At 36.9% G+C, this 27,784-nt stretch overlaps 1 protein-coding gene across 1 annotated transcript in view; it reads right to left on the reverse strand.

The window, feature by feature from the left end:
- Positions 1 to 520: 520 nt before the first annotated feature.
- LOC134657206 (homeobox protein abdominal-B) overlaps positions 521 to 27,784 on the reverse strand; it is a 72,736-nt gene continuing 45,472 nt past the window's right edge. Inside the window, exons 3-6 of the mRNA XM_063512765.1 lie at positions 24,394 to 24,483; positions 13,937 to 13,983; positions 9,285 to 9,890; positions 521 to 2,862 (exon numbers count right to left, since the gene is read on the reverse strand). Coding sequence (XP_063368835.1) covers positions 2,468 to 2,862; positions 9,285 to 9,890; positions 13,937 to 13,983; positions 24,394 to 24,404 — 1,059 coding nt within the window. The 5' untranslated portion in view covers positions 24,405 to 24,483 and the 3' untranslated portion in view covers positions 521 to 2,467. The remainder of the gene's footprint in view (positions 2,863 to 9,284; positions 9,891 to 13,936; positions 13,984 to 24,393; positions 24,484 to 27,784) is intronic.

Below are 27,784 nucleotides of genomic sequence, written 5' to 3' on the forward strand. Positions count from 1 at the left end.
TCTGGAGATACTCTTGAACGATTTCCACAAGATATTACTTAGAGATCTAATTCACATCTAATAGATATCTAACACGATCTATCGTAAAAGTGACATTGGTTGCCCGAATTGCGCTGCAAAAGAGAACTAGTTGAAATCTAAACTATAACGTATCTAGAATGGATCTAGTACTACGTGTCGTCTCTTGTAAATATCTTGAAGTTCGAAAACGGCAGTTTGTCGAAAAACAGAAAATGTAGCTAATTTTGCCTCTAACCTAACCTATTTGTATCAAATCGACACATACATTTACCACGATGAAATAATTTTTATTATGAATAATTAATTTTAAACTTTTTTAGTTTCGTAATTTACTCTGGTGAAAATAATTCCAAAGCAAGAAATATGAAATTGTATAGATATCTATTATGCTATGCTTACCTTTTAAAACATTAGTATTTACAGCCTTTGACCAATGCCAAATATGTATAACTAAAAAAAACTTAGCGATAAGGTATCAAGCAAATCAAAAAGAATCCAGGACACGACGAAATATTTAATTTTTTCCGCTTTCATACATTCTTTCTTAAATTCGTCATAAAACTGTCGAGAGCACATTCATTTTATTTTTAATTATTACATTATACTTAACAAAACCTCACATTTTCTGGCGCGATTAACTACATTAATTTAACTGTACAGTAATATTACGAGACCTTTATTTATTACAAGGTAGGTATATTATATTTTATGTTTCTAATATAAGTAGTATCTAGGTAGTAACTACTGAATTCACTGAATGTTCGTATGTTTTAGAGAAGCAAATTGTGAGAAAAGTAATATTTTGTCTGAATAACTTTGTTGCATGAAATTTAGAATTAGTGTTTATCTTTTGGAGACTCTTATTAAATATTGCTCCTAAACTTGAACGCGTAAATAACTGGAACTCTATAATCGTTGACTACATGCGATTTTTTGATGAAAACTGTAAAAAATACGTTATTATTTAATAGTATAATAGATGGGTAACAAATGCAAAAACGTACTGAATTTTCGGTGTCAAAGTTTTTCAGACAAAATTCAAGCACCTACTTATAAAACATTAATTTTCCTCTTAATCATTTATACAGGACATGAGCTAAGTTACTTACTCGTTGTTTCGTTCTATTTGTAGGTAGATATATGCAGGTACAGGTATCATCGATGCCTTGCAATAAAAATACAAATTCGGTCACCTAGACGAGGTCGCCTTTTTGTACAAAAACACCTAATTTATTTTATTCCCTACAAAATTACGACAATACAGATTCATTAGATCAGAGTACTAAGTTCACAATAAAACATTTATTACATATATAATAATTATACTTGCTTTGTAAAGTAGGAAAATGCCGGTATCTAAGAAGTACGATAATATCCTAAAACTGGGATGATTCTCTTTGTAGATATTTACTTACAATATTTGGAAATTATTTCGTTATTTATACATAACATACATCTTAACATGAGAGCAAGAGAAGGTTGAAAACATTATTAAATATACGGTTGGTAAGTCACAATAGTGTATAAAATAAATAATAAAATATTTAACTAAAACAAAAATAAAAAGTAATAAGACAGGCTAAAGCGAACAGTACAATTAATCAATAGAGGACAATATTAATGCACTTGCCCATATCACCTAATTTTAATTGATTATAACATCAACTTCAATATTTAAAAAAGTCATAACAGTAACTTAATGTATAATTCTACTGGAACCGAGTTAAAGCTTTGTCAGAAATCCATAATTTAAATAACAAAATTTACGATTTATGAAATAAGAAATTAAACATTAATAAATATTTGATCATGTTGTGGTCTCTATCCTTGCCTAAGTATAAAATAAATAGAGGATCGTGACAATTAGTCGGTATGCAATAGCTAGCTGCCTGGGGCTGCCCTCTCTAGGGGAGGGTGTCTGTCTCCTGCGTCAGCCGACGATTCAACAATTTGGTAACAAACTAAAAAGAACACCCGAGCAGCAATAAGCAGTCTCACAAAATATTTATACATAATTTATTTTCAATAAACTATCTAGAAACTATGATTCATCGGTGACGTCTTTAATATTCGTAATTCGTAGATACTTAAATAATTTCAAATACAATATTAGCGCTACACTAGACATTATTAATATCAGGAATCGTTATCTACTCACGTACTTAGTCTCGTTACAATTATCGAACATAACTTCGTAATTTAATACTATACACAAATCGACAACACATTATGTTACTAGAGAGGAGATTCTCTGGGAGCTGGCGCGCCGGCGTCACCGGTAGCGTCCTACACCTTCACCACTCCGCACTGGGTAACGAACATGGACGTAACGGATCTCGGAACCTTAAGTACAAGTCACTTCCACACTGGTCCAATGGAACTGGCCCTGCTTCATTTAACTGGCTATACCGTGGTGAAGGGGGTAAGTCCCAGAGAAGGGCGCGGGTCACTGATGGTGTTTGGCGGGCGGCGCGTGGTGCAGCGCCGAGTGGTGCGGCGCGAGGTGGTGCCCCGTGTGGTGGTTGTGGTTATTCGCGTTCGAGTTGTTGTTGTTGTTCTGCGCCGCCTGCGCCGCCTGCCGCTGCGAGTTCTTCTTGTTCTTCATCCGCCGGTTCTGGAACCATATTTTGACCTGCCTCTCCGTGAGGTTCAGATTCCGCGCGAGCTCCCACCGTTTCTGTTTCGATACGTAAGCGTTGAAGAGGAACTCTTTCTCTAACTCGAGAGTCTGGAACTTGGAGTATGGTTTGCGTTTTTTGCGCACCGTCACTTGGCCGGTCCAGTCCAGGGGGTTCGAGGAGCCGCAGCCGACTCCGACGCCCACCGACATCGACAGGGAACCTGCACACAAATAATACAAGTTTAGTGTTGAAACACTTGAAAATAAATAGCCTGCTCGTACAGTTTCTGCTAACTTATGTAATATAGGTATGTGTGCCGGGGACGTAAATATCTTTTGGCACGATAATCCGCAATAGGTTTCCAGCTCCAGCAAATGGTTCCTAGAACGCGCTACATATATATTCTTAGCCCTAGCATTTTGTTTTCATCGTATTTTGAGCTCTGCAACATTACTGAAGAGCGAAATCGCAATCTTAATAATGCGTACGAGTACGTTCGCCAGGAAAATTTTAATCAACTGTGAAGTAGGGCAATTCCAGTGCGAAGCTCGTAGCGGATAGAGAGCGGGTCGCAGTTAACTAGCTATTTCCATACGGCGTTCATAGAAACAATAGCTGCCGGCGAAGAGGCGTTAGAAGTTAGATATAGCCGAGTTAATACCAGCGGTCCCTTTGATGAGATCACCGCGGTAATACTGTATGCAACCCGCGACCTTCTCAATACGCCGCGCGTGCAATGGCTGCACTATTTTCTATTGTGCCAAACGGCCGTCCGCAACGTTGCGAAATAGATGCCTCATTGTCTAGCGGAAGAATGCGAAAGACCGATTGTTCTTAAAGGTTTTGGACCAGTGTAAAGTGACCTCGAGATTCGTAATAAGTATGCGTAACGGGAGGGCTCGCCTGCTTCTTCGACTCGCTCGTGCTCGTTCGCCTTTGGCGTAACGCGACTCTTAAATGAGCGACTTACATAAAATATTGATAAATTAATGTTTATTTGACAGGAGAATTTACTACGACTGACGGATATTTTACAGCAAAAACTGTTGTTTGGTTTAGAAAGGAAACCTGCACAGGCAGTTACATGACGGTTTGATCTAAGAGAAAACTCATTCGTCAACATAGGTATGGGTTATGTTACTTACGTATATTTCGTTACAAGCAATAAATTATTATTTATCTATATAAATACAGGAACATGTTAAGTTATTGCTTAGAATAAAAGGGAATTTTTGTGACAACGATTACGTTTCTTGACTTATGAGCTTGACTTATCGCATTGTGTTGTTCCTTAACTTCTTCATTCTAGCCGTATAGAGTAATAAACTGCTAAATAATTCAAAAGCCTTAGCTTTAGTTGTATATAGGCACCGTGTTGCCCACATAAAACTGCCCTACCGCAACTTTTACAAGTGCGGCGTACCGCTTGGTGGCACATTTTTACAACCATTGTGCTATTCAAAGTGGTTACAATAATGCCATTTAACTTTAACTGAATAATTTAGTCAAATGAGTAACGAGTAATAAACCTAACTAAGCAAATTGGGCCAATCAGTGAAGGCAACGTGTGTGGCGCTGTCAAAAAACAAATTAATTAGTAAAATATTATTTAATTGATGGGAATGAAACTGTAAAAATACCCCAAATCTCAAAGGCGTCTATTTTCAAAGAGATTACTGTGTGTGTTAGTGTATAGTATCCTTTAATTGGTACGATGTAACCAAACGACTACATATATGGTTGTTTTTCGGGTTTCGTACCTCATAACGGAATCCTTATCATTTTGTTGTCCGTCTGTCAAGAACCTTTTCTCAGGAACGCCAGGAGGTATCAAGACTATCAAGCTGAAATTGATACCAAAACTCTCTGCTCTATTCTGGGGTCTGTTGCCGAAAAAATGAAACTTTTAAGTCAACGCAATCTAAAGATAAGGCCGTTTGTGCTCAGATTGTGGAGCATATTTTGACGCTCGCAAGAGCCTATGGAGACTTATCATGAAATTTGGCAAGAAGCAATGCCATGTAGCACAAGTAAAAAGCTCGAACACCGTAAATTCAAGTTACCTACATCACAAAATACAGTATTTTATACAATCGTGATATAATGGAGAGCTTTACAGTCGAGTACCGTGTTTAGGCAACGAAGCTTGCTGAGTTTCCTAAGTAAGGTACGAGATTGAAAAGCTTGATTATATGACTATTGTATACAATACTTTTTCTACGAGTCAACAAAAAAAATACTTAAAACTAGTAGAAGAATCATATGTAGGTAAAAAAACCAAAAGTATACAGCTAAGATGCGCGAGCAGCCGCGATACCTTCATACTCGTACGCGACCCGGCCCCCTCGCCCCGCGCCCCCGGCCGGTTGGTCAACGACACCTTCTCGTAACTCATGAGGCCCTGGTACTTGCTCCGCGCTTTCGATTGGTCAATTTCATTATAGTTGGCTAAACTGTATCGAAATGAATATTATAGTTGACTAAACTGTATCGAAATGAATATTATAGTTGACTAAACTGTATCGAAATGAATATTATAGTTGAGTTGGGGTCCCATAGTGAAAAAAGTATGCGATTTCACTTTAACGAGTAGAAAAAAAAAATTTTACTTTTTTAAATTAATTTATAATGTAGTTTTACTTTTTTGCGATTATAAAATTTGTTTGCACTTGGTAAACTAACCACGACATGTCGATATATGGGAATAACAGTTTTCTAACGGCAAAGTTAAGTTTGTCCCTCAGTAGTTACAGTTCATCTTTTCGTAAGAGAAATGCTCACTACTTTTATTAATTACCTCGAGAATAGCTCGTGGGTCAATAGTTATTTGTACAACAAGAGATCAAAGTTTGATATTTCTTCGAGTGCTTATTTTGAGTCCCGTGCAAGCGAAAGATTCTATAGTATTAATTAGTAGTAAATTCTAATTTAGAATCTTGAGCGTAGGAAGGGACTCAAAAGCGCACGAGATGTAAATAACTTTGATCTCGTGTAGTTTACAAAACTTTTCACCTCTGCAGTGAGAACATATTAGACAACCTGCAAAATGTAATCCTTCTTCATCACTTACCTATTCACTCATGTTTTCTGAAGATATACTAAAAATTAAGCTTAATTACCCCAATCAAACACAACAACTAAACTTAATAAATTTCAGTAAAATAGGTAATAATATATGGAAACAACGACCATCAATTGATTGACACTTCAATCGACAACTTTTTTTTGTAAAAAAAAAAAACATGGTAAGATACGGTCCGAATTACGGATAGGTACTTACTATTTGTAAACTATAGTAGAGATTCTTAAAAGTATAATTATTTATTTTACGTGATATTCTGTGTATTTTTTGAGTTCATTATTTTAATCGTACAAATAGTGTTTTATCAGTTTTTATCAAATCTTAATCTTTATTTTCATTAATTAATTATTAAGAATTCATACTTGTACGTGTTTTGGAACGATGCGTTCTGACGTTTTTCGGGGGTCTATTATAAACCGTTAATATACCGTTGAATGTCGTTTGAATTTTTTTTTGTCTCTTTCTTTTTGCTAACGACGTGAAAGGGACAGAGATAATAGAATCCAAGTACATATTTCGAACTTGTATTAGACCCCGCATGTTAAAATGACATTTGAATATTAAGGTCACTTGAATGTCATTTTGTCTCACTTAGTGAGCAAAATGCGATTTTGATCACTGTTTTTAAGTAGCAAAGTAGTTTAAGTGTTCGAGCTGCTGAGGTGAAAATTCTGGTTCTAACGCTTCCTTGGGTATCGATATAGGTTAAACAACAACTTTGCTCCCTTGTTAAACAAATAACTATTTCTAGTCGGAGTAGTAGAACAAAATATATTTGACTCTACATTCGTTACACCTAGTTGCAGTATCTTTTTGATATAGGTTAGTGTATGGAATCTGTGGTTCCTTGTTTTATTTCCACCATGACAATACATTCATAATTTGTAATATAAAACGATTCCCGACCTGTGCCGTTGTAAAACACGAGCGATCATTTAGAATTCATTATTTTCTGCACCTATTTTACAAATAATTATTGAACCACTTCCAGAACCTTTCATGTCAGCGGGCGATTGTTAAAGTTAAGGAGTACATAATGACAAGACGACTTGTCAATTACGAAGGGCCGAGGTAGCGATCAGCGGCGGTAGTGGCAGTAAAAGTGAGGCTCGTGGGCTATAAAACTTTACCTACCCGACCGCTGTCCACTCCACCACTTGTAACACCAACTCATTTGTATTACAATGGCATAGAGTTCAATTTACAATGTGAAATTCTCAGTTTAGTCGGCTAATCTGTACTAAAGAATGGAAATCGATAATTTTACAGTTACAATTGGTATCTAATTGGAATTTTTCGCATTGAAATGAACTGTCCACGACTTGTCAGAGATAACCCTGTTGAACTTTTCTTCCTACTAGTAAAAGTAATGGACATTAAATTAGTTTTATTATGATGGTTTAAAGAAAACTAAGTGAATTTTGTCGTAAATGCAATAAACTGTCCATTAGGTGACAGCATCAAACCTATAATACAGCTAGTTTATATGCAGTTGTTTTGTAGTGGTAGAATAAATTGAGAATAATAATAATTGCATAGTTAAAAACGATAAAACGGTAAGTTGACTGGGGGCATTGCCCACTTCGCAACTTATCAGCAAGAACCTTATCTGTAGACCCAAAGACAATATTAATAGAGTTGATTTTTCAATGAACTCATGATTACTACTAGTTTTAAAAGCTAGTATAAGAAAGTAAAACTAGGCTAAGTATGAAATGAATAATGTAAATAACTAAAAAGTTAAGTACCTATAAGTAAAAGTTATTGTAATGAAATAAACAGTCTGTCGTAAAAAGAGAGTAAGTAATAAGCACGTGAATTACTACCGGTGCCATTACTAACGGAGCCATTTCTCAAACCGTTTACTAAGCCGTAAATTCACAAATCAAAGTCAATGTCAACCTCAGGTGGCCGTTAACATACAATCATAAAGTGACGCAAGCAGTCGTATAACTTTTTCAACAATTGTTTCCTTTTAATGGGCCATTATATGCGCGTTTTACGCAAAATTATGTCAAGTTACACCTCTGCCGTAACAGTGGTGCGATAAACCCATCTTTATGGTTAGGCAGCGATCGAGTGTGTAGTGTGTAGTACTACCTCTGTTTATGAATGGAGCCTTTTTATTGCTCTCATACTACTGACATGGCTCGGCCCGTAATTACTACTACTTGCCGCGATTTCAGAAAGAAACCAGTAATATTGCATGTCTATGAATGTCGTCGCGGTTTTATGATATCGTAAAAGTGATATAGGTCTGTAGGAGACGCAATGAATCAGGCGCATGCACGTCCGCGCATCCGTCCCGCTCGCACCTAGTTTTTATCGTCTCATCAGCGTAATGTGTTTATTGTAGCAATATTTCGTTTATTGCTCTTCAAAGATCGGTTTATTGTCTCGAAGCTCAGGTATCGTGTTTATTTATTAGTTATACATTTTTATTGGCGCTTTATTTTACGTAAACTTTAATTTATTGTCGGTTGTATAGCGCCACCGTTGTAAGTTGCCTATAAAACGGTGCTTACGGTTCGTTTTTAAACATTTGTAGCACGTGTTTCGTTCATTCATCAAATTTATGGTGTGTGGGAAAATGTTTTGATTGGCCGCGCGCTGCGGAGGCTTCGGCAGTTTGTTTAGCTTACCTTTGCTTTATCGGGTCTTTATACGACCAGCGATCGATTCACCCGACTATTATACTCTTACATCTATCTACGGAACGCGTGAGCGTCGACGCTACCTATCTTTAGAATGTTTAGAAGCACCGTGCACTTCGACTCTCCTCACAAGAATTTTAACAACGGCTTTCTATTGAAGCGTCAAGCCATTATCCCATAGCTCGGAAACTTTAATAGGTACATTAATATATTTTTTTATAAAAACAATAGAACAGCGATGTTAGGAACTGTTCTTCTGCAATTATAGATGAATAAATTACCCTTTCGAAGAAAATACGTTGCCATTGCCACGGATAACGTACAGAAATTACAAAACACATTGGATGTTAATTACAAGAACTTGCTATTCAAAAATGAGCTCTGTGGAGCTGACAATAAATGACAGTATTCGATGTCGTGAGCAGCTTGCAGAAATTGCAACCGTGAAATTTCTCACACCGGCAGACGGGCGGAGGCGGCATTGTGTGCGAGCTCACGCACACATAGTAGGAAGTTGTTGCTGTGTGCGCTGTACAAGGGTACGTACATCGCCATCTAGCGGCAAGTGGCAGTAAGTTACCATCTTACAAAATTACGTCAAGCAGACTAGTAGTAATACTTTTCATACAAAAATATTTTTGTTTAATTGGTAGTTTTACTTTCTTTTTAAGTAGGTAGTATTTTTTTCTAATTTAGAAACTAACGACCATAATGTCCCAGCAATCATAGTTCGCGAAATTTTGTACCTGTTTATAAATTTCTGTGTTCAACGATAATGTTTTGGGTCTCCACTTTCGAGTTGCCGATAAGTTCAGTTAAGATTACAAACAGCTGTTACGACAATATCGAACACGTGATTTTTGGGGCAACATAGTCTTTGATAATGACGATGAACATGATACTGACCTGGTAGGGATCCAGGAGGTGGGTACGGTCCACTGGATACGGATTCTGACGCGTAGTTCCGAAGTCCGTACGCATCGTGGGTGAATCCAGAGGCTTCCGACACCGCCGTTCGTCGCTCATCTCCCACGTAGGGTAAGGGCTGATCTCCACGCGGCGCTCCATATGCGTAGTTCCAACAGGGCTGCGAGAAGCCTTGATGGCAGCCACCATCGGCGTAGGGCTTGTATTCTCCCCCGCTTCCCGGCCAAAAAGGCAAACCGGATTTACGCTCCCTTTCCACTGGGAGGTTGTAGTAGGTAGGGGCTCCGGCGCCATATTCGTGGTTGAAAGAGGTGGGTGCGTCAGGCGGGTAGCCCCAGGAGGGCTGCGCGTGCCGGATGACGCCGGGCTCGAGGTCGTAGCGCTTAGCGGGGACCTGGAGCGGCTGCGGCGGGTTGGATCCCACCGAGGCCGGGGAGGCGCTGGAGGCAGACGGCGGCGCGGCAGCCGGTGCGGACGGCGGTGAGCCCCCGGGCGGCGACGCGTGCGACTCCTCGTACAGCGTCCCCCCGACGCCGTTCATCATGGTCCACCACGCCGGCCCGGCGGAGTGCCCGGACGCGGGCGCTGGTGACACGGCGGCCGCGTCGCAGGGCACGCCGAGGCCCCCGACATGGTTGTCAGGGTACAGGGTGGCGGCCGGGCAAGCCACGGGGACAGCACACGACACGGCCAGTTCACGCGCGACGCGGGCACATTGCACCGCGCACACACGCGTACACGAGGCGGCACATGAAAATTAAAAGGCGATTCCCAATTTAGCTAGCTCTCCGGAAGAGGAAAACCGCAGAAACAGTCCAGGCCGATGAAACCGTCGAACTTCGACGGATATTTTTATTTCAAAGTTTTCAAATGCACCAAACAGTCATTGATATGATAAGCTCGTAACCGAATTATCATTTATGGTAACGTTTCTTTATGAATTATTTTATTTTATCATACGGCAGTTCACTTATAGTCCAGTTTTTGTAGTAGGAAGCGGTGTATTATTTTCTTGTTATTTATTTAGAGTATCGCGTTACGTTGTTATCGCGAGCGTGTGTATCGAGATAGCGGCAGGCGACAACACGAGCAGCGCGCGATCTGTGCCGCGATCCGGCGCGGAGTGGCGGCGGCTGCAGCAGTGTGCATGTGGCAAGTGTGGCAATCAACGGCGCGCCGCACACAGCCACAACGCGCTACTCGCCGGCGCGCGCCATCTGCCGGCGGGCGGCGGAACCTACCCCGCGCGTAGCAAACGCCCGCCCAGCGTGCCCTCATTCTCTTCTCATACTTTCATGAAACTACATTGTCGTCCCCAAATTTTGTTCCAAGTTTCCTTGTCCTACAACTAATAACGTACTGAAACCCTTCGGCGTAATGAAAACGGAGATACCTATCTCCCTAGTACTCGTATGTAATTTAATATAATCAAGGGCCTATTATAGATTTAAGTCATTTAAGCTAGTTATTAATTTAGTTTAGTAATACATTTAATAGTAGGTACGAGTAAGTCTAATAGTACAGTAAATGACATAGATTCCCATGAAATACACCCATACGGATCTTTAGTTTGATACTAGTGTAAGGCTAACACACTTTAATTTATTATTTTAATAATAAAAAGACAATTTATAAAACCAAATTAGATAATTAAAGGAACTCTACTTGAATGAACCCAATAATACCTATACTTGGTCAACCAGATCTTGACAGTAGAAAAAGGCGGCAAATTTGAAAAATGTAGGCACGAAGGGATATCATAGTATAGAAAATTTGAATTTTGCGCCTTTTTTTACTGACAAGATTTGGTTGACCAGCTATATATCAAAAACTGCAAATGAAGAGCCATTAAACGGAAACGACATCATTTTCAGAGCGACAGACAACCCACACAGGAGTAAATCGTGGGGCGAAGGGTTGAGGCCCTGAGGAAGCGGAGGCGCGAACGCGTAGTAAAGCGATTAACAGAGGCAAAATAGCCATAAACTGCCGTTTAACCAAACTGCAAGCGTCACTCGACCAGTGTTGCCACCAATAAAAAACGCGAGACTTTATGACGGCAACTCACTCACATTTTACTGTGAATATAAACTTAATTTTATCGTCTGTTAATTTCACCACAAATAATACTAGCCTATTAGATTGAATTGTGTAATGTTTTATTGCTTAATGTCAATGACATGGCCAGTTCTACTGACTTTCATTTAGTTAGTGGTTTAAATCAATTAAATACCTACGCAGAAAGGTACTTAAATACGTAGTTAGGTAGTTAGTTTAGGTAAAACACCCATTAGACCACTAAAACATGTCTCCAAATTACCTACATTAGTTTACATCAGTATCTAGGAGAAACGAATTTTATTCTCGTACTTACGTAAAAGCTTGGGTTCTGGCCATGCCCCTCGCGTAACACCCTTCTAACTTCGCACCCAGTCAAAGGAAACAATACGTCGTACAACCAATAATGCAATGAGTACAATAATTCACACCTCTACGTGCAATCTATAGACGTGTTGTCTGTTTACACAAGACACGGCAGTTAAATGTATCAAACGGACAAAAGAAGAACATACATAGCATTACACGCTAAATAATGCTTTTAACAAGGCCACAAATCAACATTATAATAGAAACCGAATTGTCAAAATATAATACAAAGTGTAACATAGGTTAAAAAGCTAATTTCCCACACTTATACTATTGAGTGCGCCGTCATAATTATCGTGCGACAAAAGGTATGTAAACTATAAATTTGCTACAATTTGTGTACGTGTCAACGGAATTAATTCTTAGCTTTACTCAAATAATTCATTTGGGTGCTATTTTATTTGAAAATTGTATAAATAAGTAACGAAATAATCCAACAATCCAAACGAGGTTAACCGTAGTTGTGTGATGTTTGAAGTCTTGCAGTTCCGCCCCTATAGTCATAACTTAATGGAAATTTACTGGATCTCTTGAATCCGACACATGAAGAAAGATATCCGAGTGATCCGAGTCGCATTAGTTATTATGAAAATCAACTTCGGGAAAATTTTAAGTAGGTAAGAAACAGGAGCAGTACTTACATATACATACCTACCAAAATAACTAACATAATACTGATTTAAACTTTCACGATTTTTGCACATTATTAAATTGTACAATGGGACTTAATCGCGTAACTTAGATACGCGATTAAGTCCCGTTGTACAATTTAATAAATAAGATAATGTAAGTTGCTACATAATCAATAGGTAGGTTAAATATCAATCTGAAATTCTAATCCCGGTTACAGTTTTTTAAGCTATCTATCGGTATTTGGATGGGTGTAGCAAAGCTGACTTCTAAACAAAAATACGAGTTTAAGCAACGTTTCAAAATGAAAGCAAAATTATCTCCAACGAAGCAGACGAGATTCAGGCCTGTTGAATGACAGAAACAAACATAGGAACAAGTGTGCGCTGAGCCCGGCGCGTCTATAAATATTTACTTTAGGAAACTTCAGGCCAATGGTCGGCCATACGACCGGCGCACCTAAATAAAAGTACTTTCTTATCTCAAACATGTGTGCTGTTGCGCAAACAGGATTGGAGCCGTAGGTACATCGTATACCTACTCATATATTGGAAAAGTTAATATTATACCAATACGAATTGCTCAAGACTGAGTCAGAAACGCCATTGTGGAAAATAATTTATAACCGCCATCGGCAAACTAATAGTAGGCGAGTTTCTTATGCATGCATATGTTATACCTATCACTTGTTATACCTATGCACAGAAATATTACAATAGAAATTATTTGCTACTCGAATAACCTTCCTATCAAAACCATTTTTAGTTATTTATTTATTTTAGTAGGTAGTTATGATTTCTGTCATCATAATTAACTTCTTTTATCATTATTGCGTATTTATGTACTTATTCGGTACAGTTGTAAAAGGCGGCAAAAATTCATTCATTTTCATTTTCCTCGCGTTGTCCCGGCATTTTTGCCATGGCTCATAGGAGCCTGGGGTCCGCTTGGCAACTAATCCCAGTAATTGGCGTGGGCACTAGTTTTTACGAAAGCGACTGCCATAATAATAGCCTCGCTGCATGTGCCTGTATGTCATTTTGTAATGAATATGAGTATGTGCATGTCCTTATTCAGAAACCCGTCGGGGAAGTTGCGTATGAAGAGGTACTGGCTTTCTCTTAACTGGACTTGGGTTGTAAATAATGTCCGCGGGTGCACTCAAACCTGATATTACCGTTTTGATGCAATTTATAGCTTCGAGGAAAGGGACTTGAAATCGCGTGGAGGTTTTATAAAAGAACAAATTAAAACAGTTGGCTTTTTGCTTCGCTGATAAAGTTTGAATGCAGAATATTTATAGATACATAATAATTTATTCAGGACAGGAATTAATGCATTTAATATTTCTAAATATTATAGTAAAATAAATGACTAATCGGTGAGCTGCTATTTCTTGGCAGTATTTTAATACAAGTTTTTCCACCTGGATTGTTTCTGCTATTACTTACATGAAAAAAAATGGTTTATCGCTAGGAACATACGTACCTACTAATAGCGAACCTTTCATAAAATTATTATTATTAAACAAATTATTGACATAAAAATAACCATGAATATAATGAAATAATCACCTTGTCGTAAACTGGCTAAAGAAGTCTGCGTAAAAGGGCACGGCAACCTGCAAACAAATTATAAATAAGTTACATAAATAGCCACATGAGCATATACATTAATATATACCAGGATAATGCAATACAATGGTTTAATTACGGGCGGGGTCAGGTGTGTCCAATCAAATGAGCCCGAGTGGAACGCTTAATTAATATGTTAATTGCTTCGAACTGGGCTTGAAACATGCGGCACTTTTTATAAAGAGATAAAAAGGTATATTATGGTAGTTTGTTATAATTCGAATGCCACTCTGGCGGTAAATATTCTTGTAATAAATATAACAATTAGAGAGTGAAATGATATAGCTTAGCTACCTATTCTACATCTAGGTAGATACCTACTTGTAGTATGTTTAGCTCACGCGGTCAGGTTACGAAAAAGCTAGTGGGTTAAAGGAAGCTTCAACATATCAAAATAAGGCAACATATTTGTAACAAGAGTAACAACATCTTTAAAATAATGACGCGTCTAACAAGCCCCCGGTTGTCGCTTAAATCATCGGCTGGCGTAAACGCCACCGTCGAACACATATCTCAGTTTATTTTTAAAACAAACCCATACAAGACGTCCATTGACAAACTCTACAGTTTTATTTCCTAGCAGTCTCGATACGTATATAAATAATCCTTTCTAAGTCATTCGATACGGCGCAAAGTCACGAAGTATACATAAAATAGGTGATTTGCACCGAATGCCACGGTTTTTTTCTGCCTCTCTTTTGGGGCGCACTACCCCCGAATTATGAAAGCAGAGAAAAAACATGTTTACAGGCTTTTTTCTTGTAACGTTTGCGGCCGAGATCTGTTGGGGATCATAAATTCTGTTTTGTGTTACGTAACAGCATTTTCTTGCTACGCCGTGATTGATTTTGAATAACAATATGTTATTCATCGCACCAAAATAGTAACGAGACTCAAGAGTTGCGTAACTAGGTTAGTTCTTTCGTGTTTATTTTTGTTCTGAAACTTTACAAAGCACTCGTATCGTAGAGCAAATCCTCCTTAGAATCGAACCGAATTTAATAATAACAACCATTGTTTCACCTCTCGACTTGACAATTTAAGCAATACGAGTATTTATCTATCTATTTAGATTTGGCCAAGTAGTCCTGTTTGTCCGATACTTTGTAGTGTACCTTAATGTATCCGGAAAATGAGGTGCGAGCGTTTTGTACAACTTTTTATTTCGTCAACTATACGTAAATAGAGCACGAACGCGATGGCGGAGGGCACTCGAGCTGACATTTACGACTCAATCCTAACTTCCCAAGCATAGGATGGCCGAACTGTTTTCTAATACCAGTCTAATTAGACACGTTACCCCTCCCTGCCATTGGCCGTACAACAGGTTTGAGAGGGATATAAACTTGGTTTGGGAGTTCTGATAATTTTGGTTGGGCAGTTTTTTCAATAGCCTTAGTGACAGGGCGAGTTTGGAGGCACATTACAAGCTGTCAAGTCGCGTTATCGGCGTTACAAGTATTCGGTGATACAGGGACCGACTCCCACGGTTGAGTGTAGCGACGCGGCGGGCATACCCGATACCGATATTTATTTGGAGTTGATATTACGATAAACAACACAATAGAACAGTACACACTTAAATATCACTTATGCTGAAATATAAATTCACTTCACTTCTGCGAATATAAGTTGGCGTACAGAGCTAATACAATAAACCTTTGTTTTTTAAGTAATAAATATTTAGTCATTCATTTGAATTTACTGGTATTTAATTTAATTTTAGCAGTGTTCAATGGACTGCAGAGAAAATCAACCTCCTCCACGTACAAGTACCTACGTCGTAGTAGAGGTACCTACCTAGTAATCTAGGTAAGTATGTATATGTAAAGGATGAATAATAAATAAATTAGCATATACGGTATTGTTATATTGTTCAATAAAATTTTAAAATGAACTTCTGAAATAACAAATATCAAGAAGTTTACAAGGTGTTCAAATAAAAATATTACAGATAGCATCTTTATCAACAAGTCAACAACATAAAGTTATGCAGATATTTACGTCCTAAGGGACCTAAGGTGTAGGTATAGGGTATGTAAATCGAAGATCACTCGATAGGTATCCACAGCACTGTTTACGTAGGTACAACAACAACCCTCGGGAGTGGGAGGAGGTCCAAAAGGTTAATGGCGCGAAAACTGACTGGATCATATCCCGGGGTTTACGACACGGAGTAAACGGCCGATTCATTTGCAATTCTAACTGCGCCTTCACGCGAACTGCGATTGTCCAGCGACGGACTGGGCTTCTTTATCAATACGCATTTATCTATCGTTTTGTTTTACTTTAAGATAGAAATGAAACATGTCAAACGGATTCACGTACCTATGATGAATTTAAAAAATATCCCGAGATTTCAAACCCTCTACAGCGTTTCTTTTAGATAGCGTTCCGAAGAACTCTCGAAGCGAAATTCAATAAGTACAGTACCTACTAAGTACAGTCAACCGCGAAAATATTCACGATACCTACCACTTCAAAATGGCGATCGTCTGATTTAGACTGAAATAAGTACTGAATTAATTTTGGTCTCGAATAGATAGGTAATAATTACTATAAATCGGGATTTAATGGGATAGCCAAAGTAGGAAAAAACTTTAACGTTGATATATAATAACTTTAGCTCAAAAATTAAGTAAGTAGGTACCTTTACCATATTTATACCGCTATAAAAGCTTGAATCATTTACTGTATCTAACTATGTTTATTAACTACTACAATATGAATATTACGAATATATACGATTGAAAACTGATACCTGTGTGAGTACTTTGTATCAAGAAGTTTACAGGCAACATTCCACCATTTACATTAAAACTATTTGTGGTAAAGGAATCACATAGATACAGTCACCTGCAATAAAATAATACGTTACTCCTGGTAGGCCGCAAAAATATATGACGCGCTCTTATGGCTCTACAAATAAGATCGTGTCAGATATTTGTGCGGGCTTCGTTGTGTAACATTTTATTGCAGGTTGTACATTATCTATATACATGATTATGCAAATTCTGTATTTGAGATTATGTACACTTAGAAGCCTTGACTGTAGGGTTAGTTGTTGATCAATGAAACACTAAAAGTTCAAGCCTTCCTATCTCTGGTGTTTTTAAAGTTATGAGTGTGATATTTCGTACGAAGATAAACAATTTATTTGGCTATCATATGGCGTTCTTAGTTTCTACTTATTTTTAACAGTTTCTGTATTATAAAGCTTTTTTGAAAAATGAGTTTTGTTTCATTGTGTACTTGTGCATGTTTTCAATGAAACACTCTAATTTTTACAGTGAAACAGATGTAATATATATAGTCTACCATGAAACATCCTTAATAAACATTGAAACGTTGTAATAAATAAGTTACATTAATACATAGATCCTTTCAATCAATTAATGAGAAAGGAAAGGAGAAAATAGTGGTAGGCTGAAATTTGTTATTTAAAAGGTTTCCGAAATATGGAATCGTTATAAGATTGCTGAAATATCTAAAAACGAAAGACTTGTTTCATTGTACGCGCACCTAAGTTTCATTGTGAATCGAAAATCTGGTCGGCACTTACGGCATGCTGCGAGAAAGGCGCCTTTTATGTCCACGGAGCATGATTGCCAACTAGGTGGACGCGGGAGGGTTTTAAGCATCTCCATGCTTGATATTATACACTTTCTTGCAACATAGTGTTTATAAACGACTGTTTTAATGTAAGACATGTGACCTTAACCTTGCCATCAATGAAACATTCAACATATAAACTATCCTATCTCAGCCATTTCTAAAGTTAAGTATCTTATATTTTGTCATATGATAGACAAATTATTATCAATTTTCATGGTATTTTAGTTTCACAAAATTCGCACATAGTCTTTAATTAATTAAAATAATAATGAGTTTGTTTCATTGTGTACTGATACTGGTGTTCAGTGAACATCATGTTTCATTGTTTACTTCATAAAAATGTTTCATTGTGAGACTAGGGGGTGTTTTTGAATCAATTAAAAAAACTGCACCAAAGAGTGAACGAAATTTAAAAATATTTAGCTCCAAAGTAACTTTAATACACATAGAACACAACAAAAAATGAAATAACGCCAAACTAGACTCTATATCTTGGTAAAAAATTGCGAAACATAAATGAAAAATATTACTTTTGTCGCACGAATTCACAATAACGCTCGTAGCAACGTGCTCCTTCTCCGAGGCGCGCTCGCGTATTGGGGAGGTGCTGGGGGTCCCTGAGCCTGCCCTTGCTTGACAGATGGCACTAGCTGATAACACCTAGTTTCCGAGATATCGCAAAGTTTCACTGTGTACGATTGTTTCAATGTTCGACAAGTGACCCTATATTATTATATTAGTCCGAGCAGAAAGCCAGTTAGGTTACGTTTTAGTGCTTTTTCTTCCGGCACATTTCCTACGGCCGATACTATTTACGCCTATCATTGCCTCGATTGCAGATAAAATCGCGTACGTATATAATACCTACCTGCCATCATATATGGTGTCGTGGTGCCACTGACCGGGGATTATAGCGATAAACTTGTTTTCTGACGACGAAATATTCAAATTCAATACAGACGACTTTGCCTACTGAGACGTAATTCGGAAAACAAAAATGTAATACGAATATAATACTAAGGTGAATCACTTGCATTTAGTGCTTTTAGCGTTATTTACCCCATAGGGATTAAAATTTTACCAGAAATAAGCGTTTTTTGCCAATTTTAATAGAAAAATCGGTTAAAGTGATCAATAATATTTTGATATCATCCTGATACGTCAGAAACATCTTTAAGAATATCCCCATCCCCATTGTTTTTCTTTGGAAATTAACATAAGTGCTAACACATGATTTTCGTAATCCATGACGTATGTGCTATTAATCTGATAAAGATAAAAAAAGATTTTTATTCGTGACGTTCACAAAACATGTACGAACATGTACAGACAACAACAGCAAGAACAGAAGATAACAATAAGTGTGCATCACGAAATGGACCCAGCATAATGCTGGCTATAAAGCCAGCGCTGGTCTTCCGTAGGGCCCATTCGGTGATGCCACGACAGATAATGAGATAACACAAAAAGATACATATTAAAACATTTGCAAAGATACACAGAAGAAGTAAGTAATTAAGAAAACAGAGAATACAAAAATTTATACATGAAAACAAATTAAGACTACAAACAAAACAAAAAGAAAAGAAAATATAAACATAGACAAAAATTTATAATGACGTAAAATTATGAACGCGACCATACCATGCGTCAACGCTTGCCTCTGTCTGCAATCTGTCATCATACCTATTATTACCTATAATTTATAAACGATTAATTTTATAAACATGTTTAACTTTGGCCTTGAGGCTAATATTTCCTTTTTAAGGCCAGGTCAGGTTTGTTGACCGTAAATTATAAAGAAAAAATATCATGTAGTGGAGAAGACTTAGGTAGCACTAAATTTTAACAAGAGATTGTATATATGTACCTACCTAGTATTTTATTTAAATAAGTAGGCAATAAATACCTTATACGAGTAGTATAGTAATTAGAAAAGAAGAGAATCAATGTAGATGCAATAACCTAGCTCTAATAAAATAATATCTACCTACACTTCGAAACTTATAAAATATAGGTTATGACACTATGACACAAAGTTGGACTGAAATGAATTAATTTTAAAAAATGCAAAAAAACATTGAATCTTCGTGCGCAGGTTTCAGCCGAGGCCCGAGATCGACAAGAAATTTTGTTTTTTCATTTCTAAAATAAATAAAATAATTTCTAATGGAAGGATATTTAAGGAATAACATTTTCAAATCTAAATAAGTAGGTACCAACGTTCCTACATGGCGCATGAAGATTGGCTACAACGACCTTTTTTCCCATGGGAAACCATTTTGTCCGTGACAATTGAAGGCTGTGTATTCCATTTCAGTTCTACATTTAGAGTACGCCAAAGTAGGCCCTTAAAGCACTGAGTCACGTATTACATGCGAGGTGGTTCGATCGATCCGAGCCCTTTTTACTTAAAGTTGCGTTGGAATGTTCAAATTTAGCACCCACTCCTTGTAAATCGAGATACAATACTTAGCCTCTTGAGAAACTTGACCACCAGTAGTACGAGTAAATATCCAATGGTAGTGAAAATACACTGTAAATACGCAATAACAATGTCCAATTGTGCATAAATACTAACAATCGTTTGTGAAAGTAAAATTATGAAACTTGTGGAATAAATATCATTTCTTCATTGTCAAGTTGAAGTTAAACCTTATAGGCGGTCATACATGATTTTCCTATACAACAAAGTTTTGCAGCTCTAAGACCCTTCTAAAACTTTCTTCAAGCTTGATCGATAGTTTATCGGAAATCGTGTGCGTATGTAATTCGATTGAATGGTCATTTCTTCTTCTTAACTAGGGTCGTCTAATTGAAGTTAAATCTGCGAAAATTTTGTAGAAACTTATCTAGCTGAACCATACTTAGCGGATTAACATTCAGACGTCTTAAGCGCTTTCCTCGAGCACCGATCACGTAACCAACTAACCGTGTATTTCTATAGCCACGGTGAGTGCTGGCGAATAGCGTCCAATGGCCAGTGTAACTGCTGCTGATCTTTGCATATACGTAGAGCTCAAATATAATGGTTAGTCTGTCTTCGGCTTTTGTTTCACGATGGGAATATAAGCCTTGATCGATAGGTGGTCTGTCATTATGTATTCGACAGACCATGTCAGCGTCAAGGACAAGCATTGTGATTCCACGGTCGGAACAGATCGCCCGAAAGATACACGCCTACCTATACCTAGTTTAGTTTAGACACGTAGGTAGGTACTGTGTGAGTTTGGTGTCCTCGGTACTCGCTATCGATATAAATAGGTTTCAGCATGCGTGGAATAAAATTAAACTTTGCCAAGGTATTTTTAAGATAAAAGTCTCGTTTGAGTTTATTTATTGATTGCTAATAATAATTTCTGCATTTAATATAAATTATAGGAGTTGTATAGTAGGTATAAAACGAATACATCAAACTAACTTACTAGGTATAGAAAGTATCTGGGAGTCAATAAGCTAATACGACTACACCCGTTCCTTAACATTTGTTCATTTTAAGTTGTTTTAACAACTTAAAATAACCTTTATAATATGTCATGATTGTCAGGCATAATCATAGTTTGTATAAACCTGTTAATATGAATTAATCCTAAAGCAACATTGTAGTAATGCAACGTTTTATATTAAACAAGATAATTTGCAGGTCAATAAATAAAGATATGGAATTATTAATACGACAGGGCGGTGCCTTTAAAGGTCGGGGAATGCAGGTGTGCCATTCGAAAATGGCGGTCGATGTAGCGATGGAAGTTTTTTCACATTCTACCTGTGTGCAACTGCAAGGGCTCGCTAGTCAAAACTACGCAAATATGAGCTTTGTGCCGTTACACAAAGAAAGTGTGACTTCAGCAGTTTGATAGAAATCACAACTTTTTACTAATTTTAATTATGAATGCTGACACCTTTTTATATCGTAAGCAGGTAATATCAGCGATAAAGCTTAATCGGATCATATATATGGAAATTAGATAGCTATTATATAGGTAATAAATGGGTTCTATGTCAATTTGAGCTGGATTACCTATATTATCTTGTTGTTTCAATTTTCCTACAGGCCTACACGTACCTATCCACTTACTTCTTATTTTCTTTTTTACAATTATGTACCTATTTGAAGATTACCTTGGGCTTTTTATTGTCCATATTAGGTACTTAAATAGAGCTGGTTTATCCGTATATACCTATAGCAGGTGCTAGAGTCACAGTAGAGATTGACTCTACTATGATATAATTATGACAAAAGTCCAATTAATTAGCTACCAGAACAAAACGTGGCTAAGAAATATATGCCTACTTAAAAGCACAGACAAGACATCCTCTAGACTGAGCATAGTAGAGCTACCCTTTCTGCCACAAATACCTATACTCCATTTTCGAGTCAAAATGTCTTTGTGTGACGTCCGTGTCTTTGAACGGACCAATCACGGCACGGGACTCGCTCACCTCGTCCCCCGCACCCCAGTATTTTTGACAGCATCGGTTTCATGAAAAAATTGCTCTAAACTCCGTCTAGAGGATTCCTAGTCTATGCTTAAAAGTTATAGTGTTGACCAGCCCATCGACACCCCATACTATGATAACTTAGGAACGTACTTGTTACCAACGTTGAGGCATAGTAAATAATCTTATCGAATTAAAATGACTGCTGTTGCATTTTGGTAACACATACCATACTTGCTTTCAAACATAGACGTATTATACCTACTTTTCTTTAGGTTGGTATGATCGGTAAAACGTCTACCGTCATTCTAAATTGTGGTGAAAGCGGTTATGTTACGTGTTTATTTTTGTGTTTAGACCAAATAACTTTAGCTTTTATTTAAATGGGGGGCAAATCTTTAAGAAAATGTGAAGTTTGTGGGGTCAGGCGTGTAAGGAAACTTACTTCTGATATATTTTTAGCAAGATTTCCTCTTGATTCGAACAGGTCGGTAAACTGATGTTTTTGTGCGATATTTTCATTTTGAGTCGTTCCCAGATACTAATTTAATTAGTTTGGAGTAGTTTTTATCGTTTACCATCCTTGATTAAAACGAAAACATTCTGTGAATAGATTCTTCTTGTAAAAACTAGGTAACCTAAGACACGAATAGTGTGCGAACAACTTATCGATAATCCCTTTATTTCAGATATCGACTATGGGTAAAGGTAACAGGTAATGAGGATTTGGAATATTTACCTATACAAAGGCTGAATGAAACTCCAACCTCTGAATATCTACAAGTGAATGAGCCTGACAGCTTTTTCCCTTTGTGGGAAGTTGGAGTTCACAGCCTTCACAGGCAAGACTCAGTGTTTGCAGGAGTGCTCTAAAAGTAGATTGTAGCTTTAGTTACGTTCATAAGCGTATTGTAATATGCGTATACGTAAATATAAAACTATCTGTATCTTATCTTTATTATGTAAAATAAAATTATTTTTATATTTTGCATTTATTTTATTAATCCACCTGATTTTCAATATTTACTTTTACAGTAGTACAGTACAACAGCACGTATCGCACATTTATCGATATCGATAAACAGTAGGTACCGGAAGTGTCAAGCCCTAGCGTTGTTTTTTTTTGTGTTGGCAGTATTGACATGTATTTGGTGTGTTGGCACAATGTACGTTCTTAATTCGGTTTAAGGCTTGTTCGAGAGTGCCGACTCTTAAAACGTAGTGATTTAATACTCTTTGGTGTTGACCTGAAATTTGCTCCGAAGTGAATACGTTTTTTATGTGATCTAATGTTTTATTAATTGTGAAATTGTGTATTCTCCAGTCCTTAGTCCTTAGTCCTTAGTGTATTCTTAGTCCAAGCCATAAACAGTGAAGTCGGTGATTATTTTACTATACCGTTTATAGTTAGATAGGTAGGTACATACCTACAAACTCAGATAACGTGCTGTTTTGATGGATATCATGCAATTTTATAATTTTAGACAAATCGCATCTCATATATTTCTTCGATTGCATTTTGAACTTTCTACGGTAAGAATTAAAGACGTAGTTTTAAGACATGCTATATGAGACACGAGATTGCAAAAGTGCAACTGACATCCACAATTTGCCCGGGCAAGGGCCTTACTATAAAAATGAAGGTTAGATTAAAAATGGGAATAATCCTTTTTATTCGATGTACGACTTACGACCTTATTACATCTCTGGACAGTATGAAAATCGTCAACAACTTATGTGGAGTAGGGTCGTTTTTCTCGTGAGCTTTCGTGATGTTAATGCGTTCGCGACGGTAATCACGAATGCACATTGTGCAGTATATGACCGCTTAATATCCTGTTGTCGCGTTGCACGTAAATCTGGACGTGAGAAAATGAAAAATACTGCACATTTTAGAGTTTTTGTGGACTATCACGTAGCCAAATAACTCAATTCATCCAGGCTACTTAGTTGGTCATTTTTCAAATTTTCCTTTTAAACTGAAATGTATGTCAAATACCTACCTACTAAAGAAAAAGTGACCATCAAGCCCTATCCAGTGGCTGAGACCAGATTCGAACCGGCGTCTTCAGCTTACGCGGCCTAAGTATAATACGCGTGGCAAATTTGAACATATAGCTTTATTTGTAAATTGTAATTACATGGTTTGTTTGACATACTTAGATATTTGCCATCTTATTAGGGATTTGGCAGCACCACGTAACTACTTCAATCTACCTAAGTATCTTCAATAAATAAAAGAAATCAAGCTATTTCCACTCGAGACATTTAGGACAGTTAGCAAAATTACAAGCAAACAATAAAACACTTAATGTTATTAATAATAAAGTCGTAATTCCAACCTTAGTAGCATGTTCTGCGTGGCGTCGCCGCCTCACCTGTTTGTAAGGTCGACCGCGTTAAGCCGCGCCCGAACCTTACCGGCTACGTGCCTGGAACAAAATATAACATGTATCAAGCATTTCAATCTGAAATCAACTTAGACCTAATGGAAGAAAGTCTATTATTGCTTGAGCAGATTGTTAAGACTAAAGAGGTATTAGCCCAGAAATGCACAATAGTCTACAAAGGTCAATCATCCGTGCCGGAGCGTTCAGGAGATATTTCTGTTCCGATTGCGTCCCGTACGTACTAATTAGGTTCATAGTGTTTTGATGAAAATAATGAAGGATTTAAAATAATAAATACATACTTTAGCTTTATTCAAACATACGTGTATAATACAGTCAGCATCAATAGTACTAGCGTATCAAAGAACGCTCCGAAATTAATTATCTGCCATTCTGAAATTATTTTCAAATTACACAGTTATGTCTCTACATTTCGCGTTCTAAAATATCTGTCACAGTCAAATTTTTCTACATAGGTACAGGGTATCTTTTTATCAAGTCAAACTACAGTAGATACCTACTTTTGACGCGTAGTCTGATCCGTTACTTACTTTTAATGCTGATTGGACCTACCTAATACCTATAATTCAGGAACGTTAAGTACCTATATAGGTAAGTTCACCGCAACATGAGGTACTTATGTACTTTCAGTAGGTGTAATTTGGCAAGGTGGTTCAATTAACAATAATATTTATTTTCAAAAAACAATTTTCATGTAATTTTTCGCTAATTTAATTCAAGTACCTAAGTAATGTGGGTACAACACACAAAAGGTACATTACAATAAAGACTGAAACATATTCATTGACGCCTACCCGTGAACCTTTAATGTTCTCGTAGGTAGTCTATACATGCTTTTAAAGTCAAACCGAGTACCTCTTAAATAGGTAAACTTATTGTAACAAAAACATAAAGTACCTACCATGCAGTTCCATTCCATTACATTATTCCAAAAAAAGAGAAGTCAATTTGTACCGCACTAATGTAACTTTATTTTAAAACCGAAACATTGTAAAGAAAAGGACAGATCGAAATAAATAACTATATTAATGGTTCTGACTTTCTGAGCCTTTCCTTGTCTTACAATGTATGGTGGTGTCACTGGTGTCAAATATACAAGAATTGCCTCTACTGCTTAAAGTTTTATGGATTTTAAAAAACAAGGTTTTCGTTGTTTTGTTAACTGTTACATCAGTCGAACATTACATTTTAATATTGGTACTCATTTTATTACATAACAATAAATTAAACATACAGCAAGTAAATACAATCAACCAACTGAAACCATATAGGGTACCGAAGAGCCGTTTTAAAATAATGAAAAAACGTATGGAATTAACTATTTGTCAACTAGAAATAGTTTTACAGTAAGTTATACATTATGTATTTAGTACATTATGAGAACAAAAATTACCTATCATCATTTGTATGTCTAATTTTAGTTAAGTACGTTTTTTTTAATTTAAATGTTATTAGGTATGTTTGTCTTTATCGGATGTGTAGTGATAAGTTGCGTCAACACCTCATATAACATCGAGATAACAACGTAATTTACTTGATTTGTGTTACTACCTATAAAAAATTCGAGGCATCCCAATTGCCGCCTTCCCACACACCATAATGTTCCTAAAACATTTTTAGATTCAGTTTTACTTTGTGGATTCTTTTTGAATAGACGAGACGATTCAACAGCTAAATCCATGTGTATAAAGTTTTGTAGGGGTTCCGTGGGTGAAAGTTTAATTTGAAAAATCGTTAAGGTACCATTTTCTAGATTTAAATCAATTTAGCAATTTTGTAAATTATTCGTCGGTACATTAGTATTTGCTTTTCAAGGCACGAATATCAAATAGTTCCGCTAAATCCTGGGAGTAGAAAGCAAAGCGGTAGGTATAGGTAAATATCTAAGTAGGGTCAGATGTCCTATAATCAAACAGTAGGTACACAATTCCTTTACATAAAACAATTCGCCTTAGCAAGCAAGCAAGACACATTAAAGAACCAACACCTCAATCAATCGTCCGACCCATTACGGCAGGGAAACACTCGACTCGGAGAGAGCTCTAGAAATCTCAGCAATAAATGCCCACAAGCGCTAAATTTATTTTCATCGCTTGTACCACTTAAGGAATAAGATTGAAAAATGTACCCGATATTTCCCGGTAATTCCCGGCGTATTTTTTGTTCGGCAATAAAATATTTACGGGGCTCGGATGAATATAGGAGTTGACGGCGTCCCCGCTTTTCCACTCCGACAAATTAATTCATTTTCATGAACAAACAATATTTCCGATGTTCCGATTTGGCTTCTAACAGCTGAACACAATTTTAAAGGGATCAGTTTTACGCACATAAAATATTTATTTCCGTTTTGTAATTCTATTAAGCAGTCTTAAATAGAAAATTAGTCATAAAACTTTACGTCACTAACATTTTATGACTAATTTTGTGAATTAAGTAAAATGATTTGATTGACTGCAGACTGCAGTTTTTGTCTAATACGATTTTTTTTTCAATTGGGAATATTATGTTGTTTCGAGATATTTAGCTGTTTTTAAAGTAAAAATACATATTTTCGTGCTTCATGTTTTTACAAAGAGAATAAGTAATAACACAGCAATGCAAAATGCAATCCCGTGCCGCACTCGAGTTCTAAGAAGCGCAATATCAGGGATCTTGCAGCGTCGTTACTCGACGGATGCAGCGATGCACTCCCAGATACGACGCGTCATACATACCGAGCAACTTATACTTATACGTATGGCCACATTGGCCACGTAATGAGACGGGTTGAGATCTTATCAGAGCGGGCCGAAACGCCGCCATGACAGAAATTCGATACAGACGAAAGCGTTACATTTTCGAGTCAACTTTAACATTTCTGGATTAACATCATACTCGTATGCCTTTATGTCGCACATTAGAATGTAATCCAAGTATCACAGAGGTAAAAATGAGAGAGAAAAGGAGAGAGGTAAAAATAGAGAATTAAGTAAGAGCCGTCTTGTCTTCCGACTTGGTGTAAAATAAAGATAACAGTAGAAAAAATCGATAACTATTTACTTAGTACTCTTAGTACTCTTAGTACTCTTAGCAGTAGTAAGGTAGTCAAATTATTGCACATAATTTTTAAATTACAACATATTAAAAAAACAACAGCACGTATTAATAAAACTCATTAATTCGCGACATTTAATTTTATAATATCGTTATCTATTATAATTCCTTGACATACACATAAACATTGGTATGGTTCCAAGAAACCATATGGTAATTCCACTGTTGCTAAACATCAATATTAAAGATATTATAATATGTTGTATACTCTTGCATATCTCTATCC

This window comes from Cydia amplana, chromosome 2 (genome assembly GCF_948474715.1).
Source record: "Cydia amplana chromosome 2, ilCydAmpl1.1, whole genome shotgun sequence".
Lineage (NCBI taxonomy): Eukaryota > Metazoa > Arthropoda > Insecta > Lepidoptera > Tortricidae > Cydia > Cydia amplana.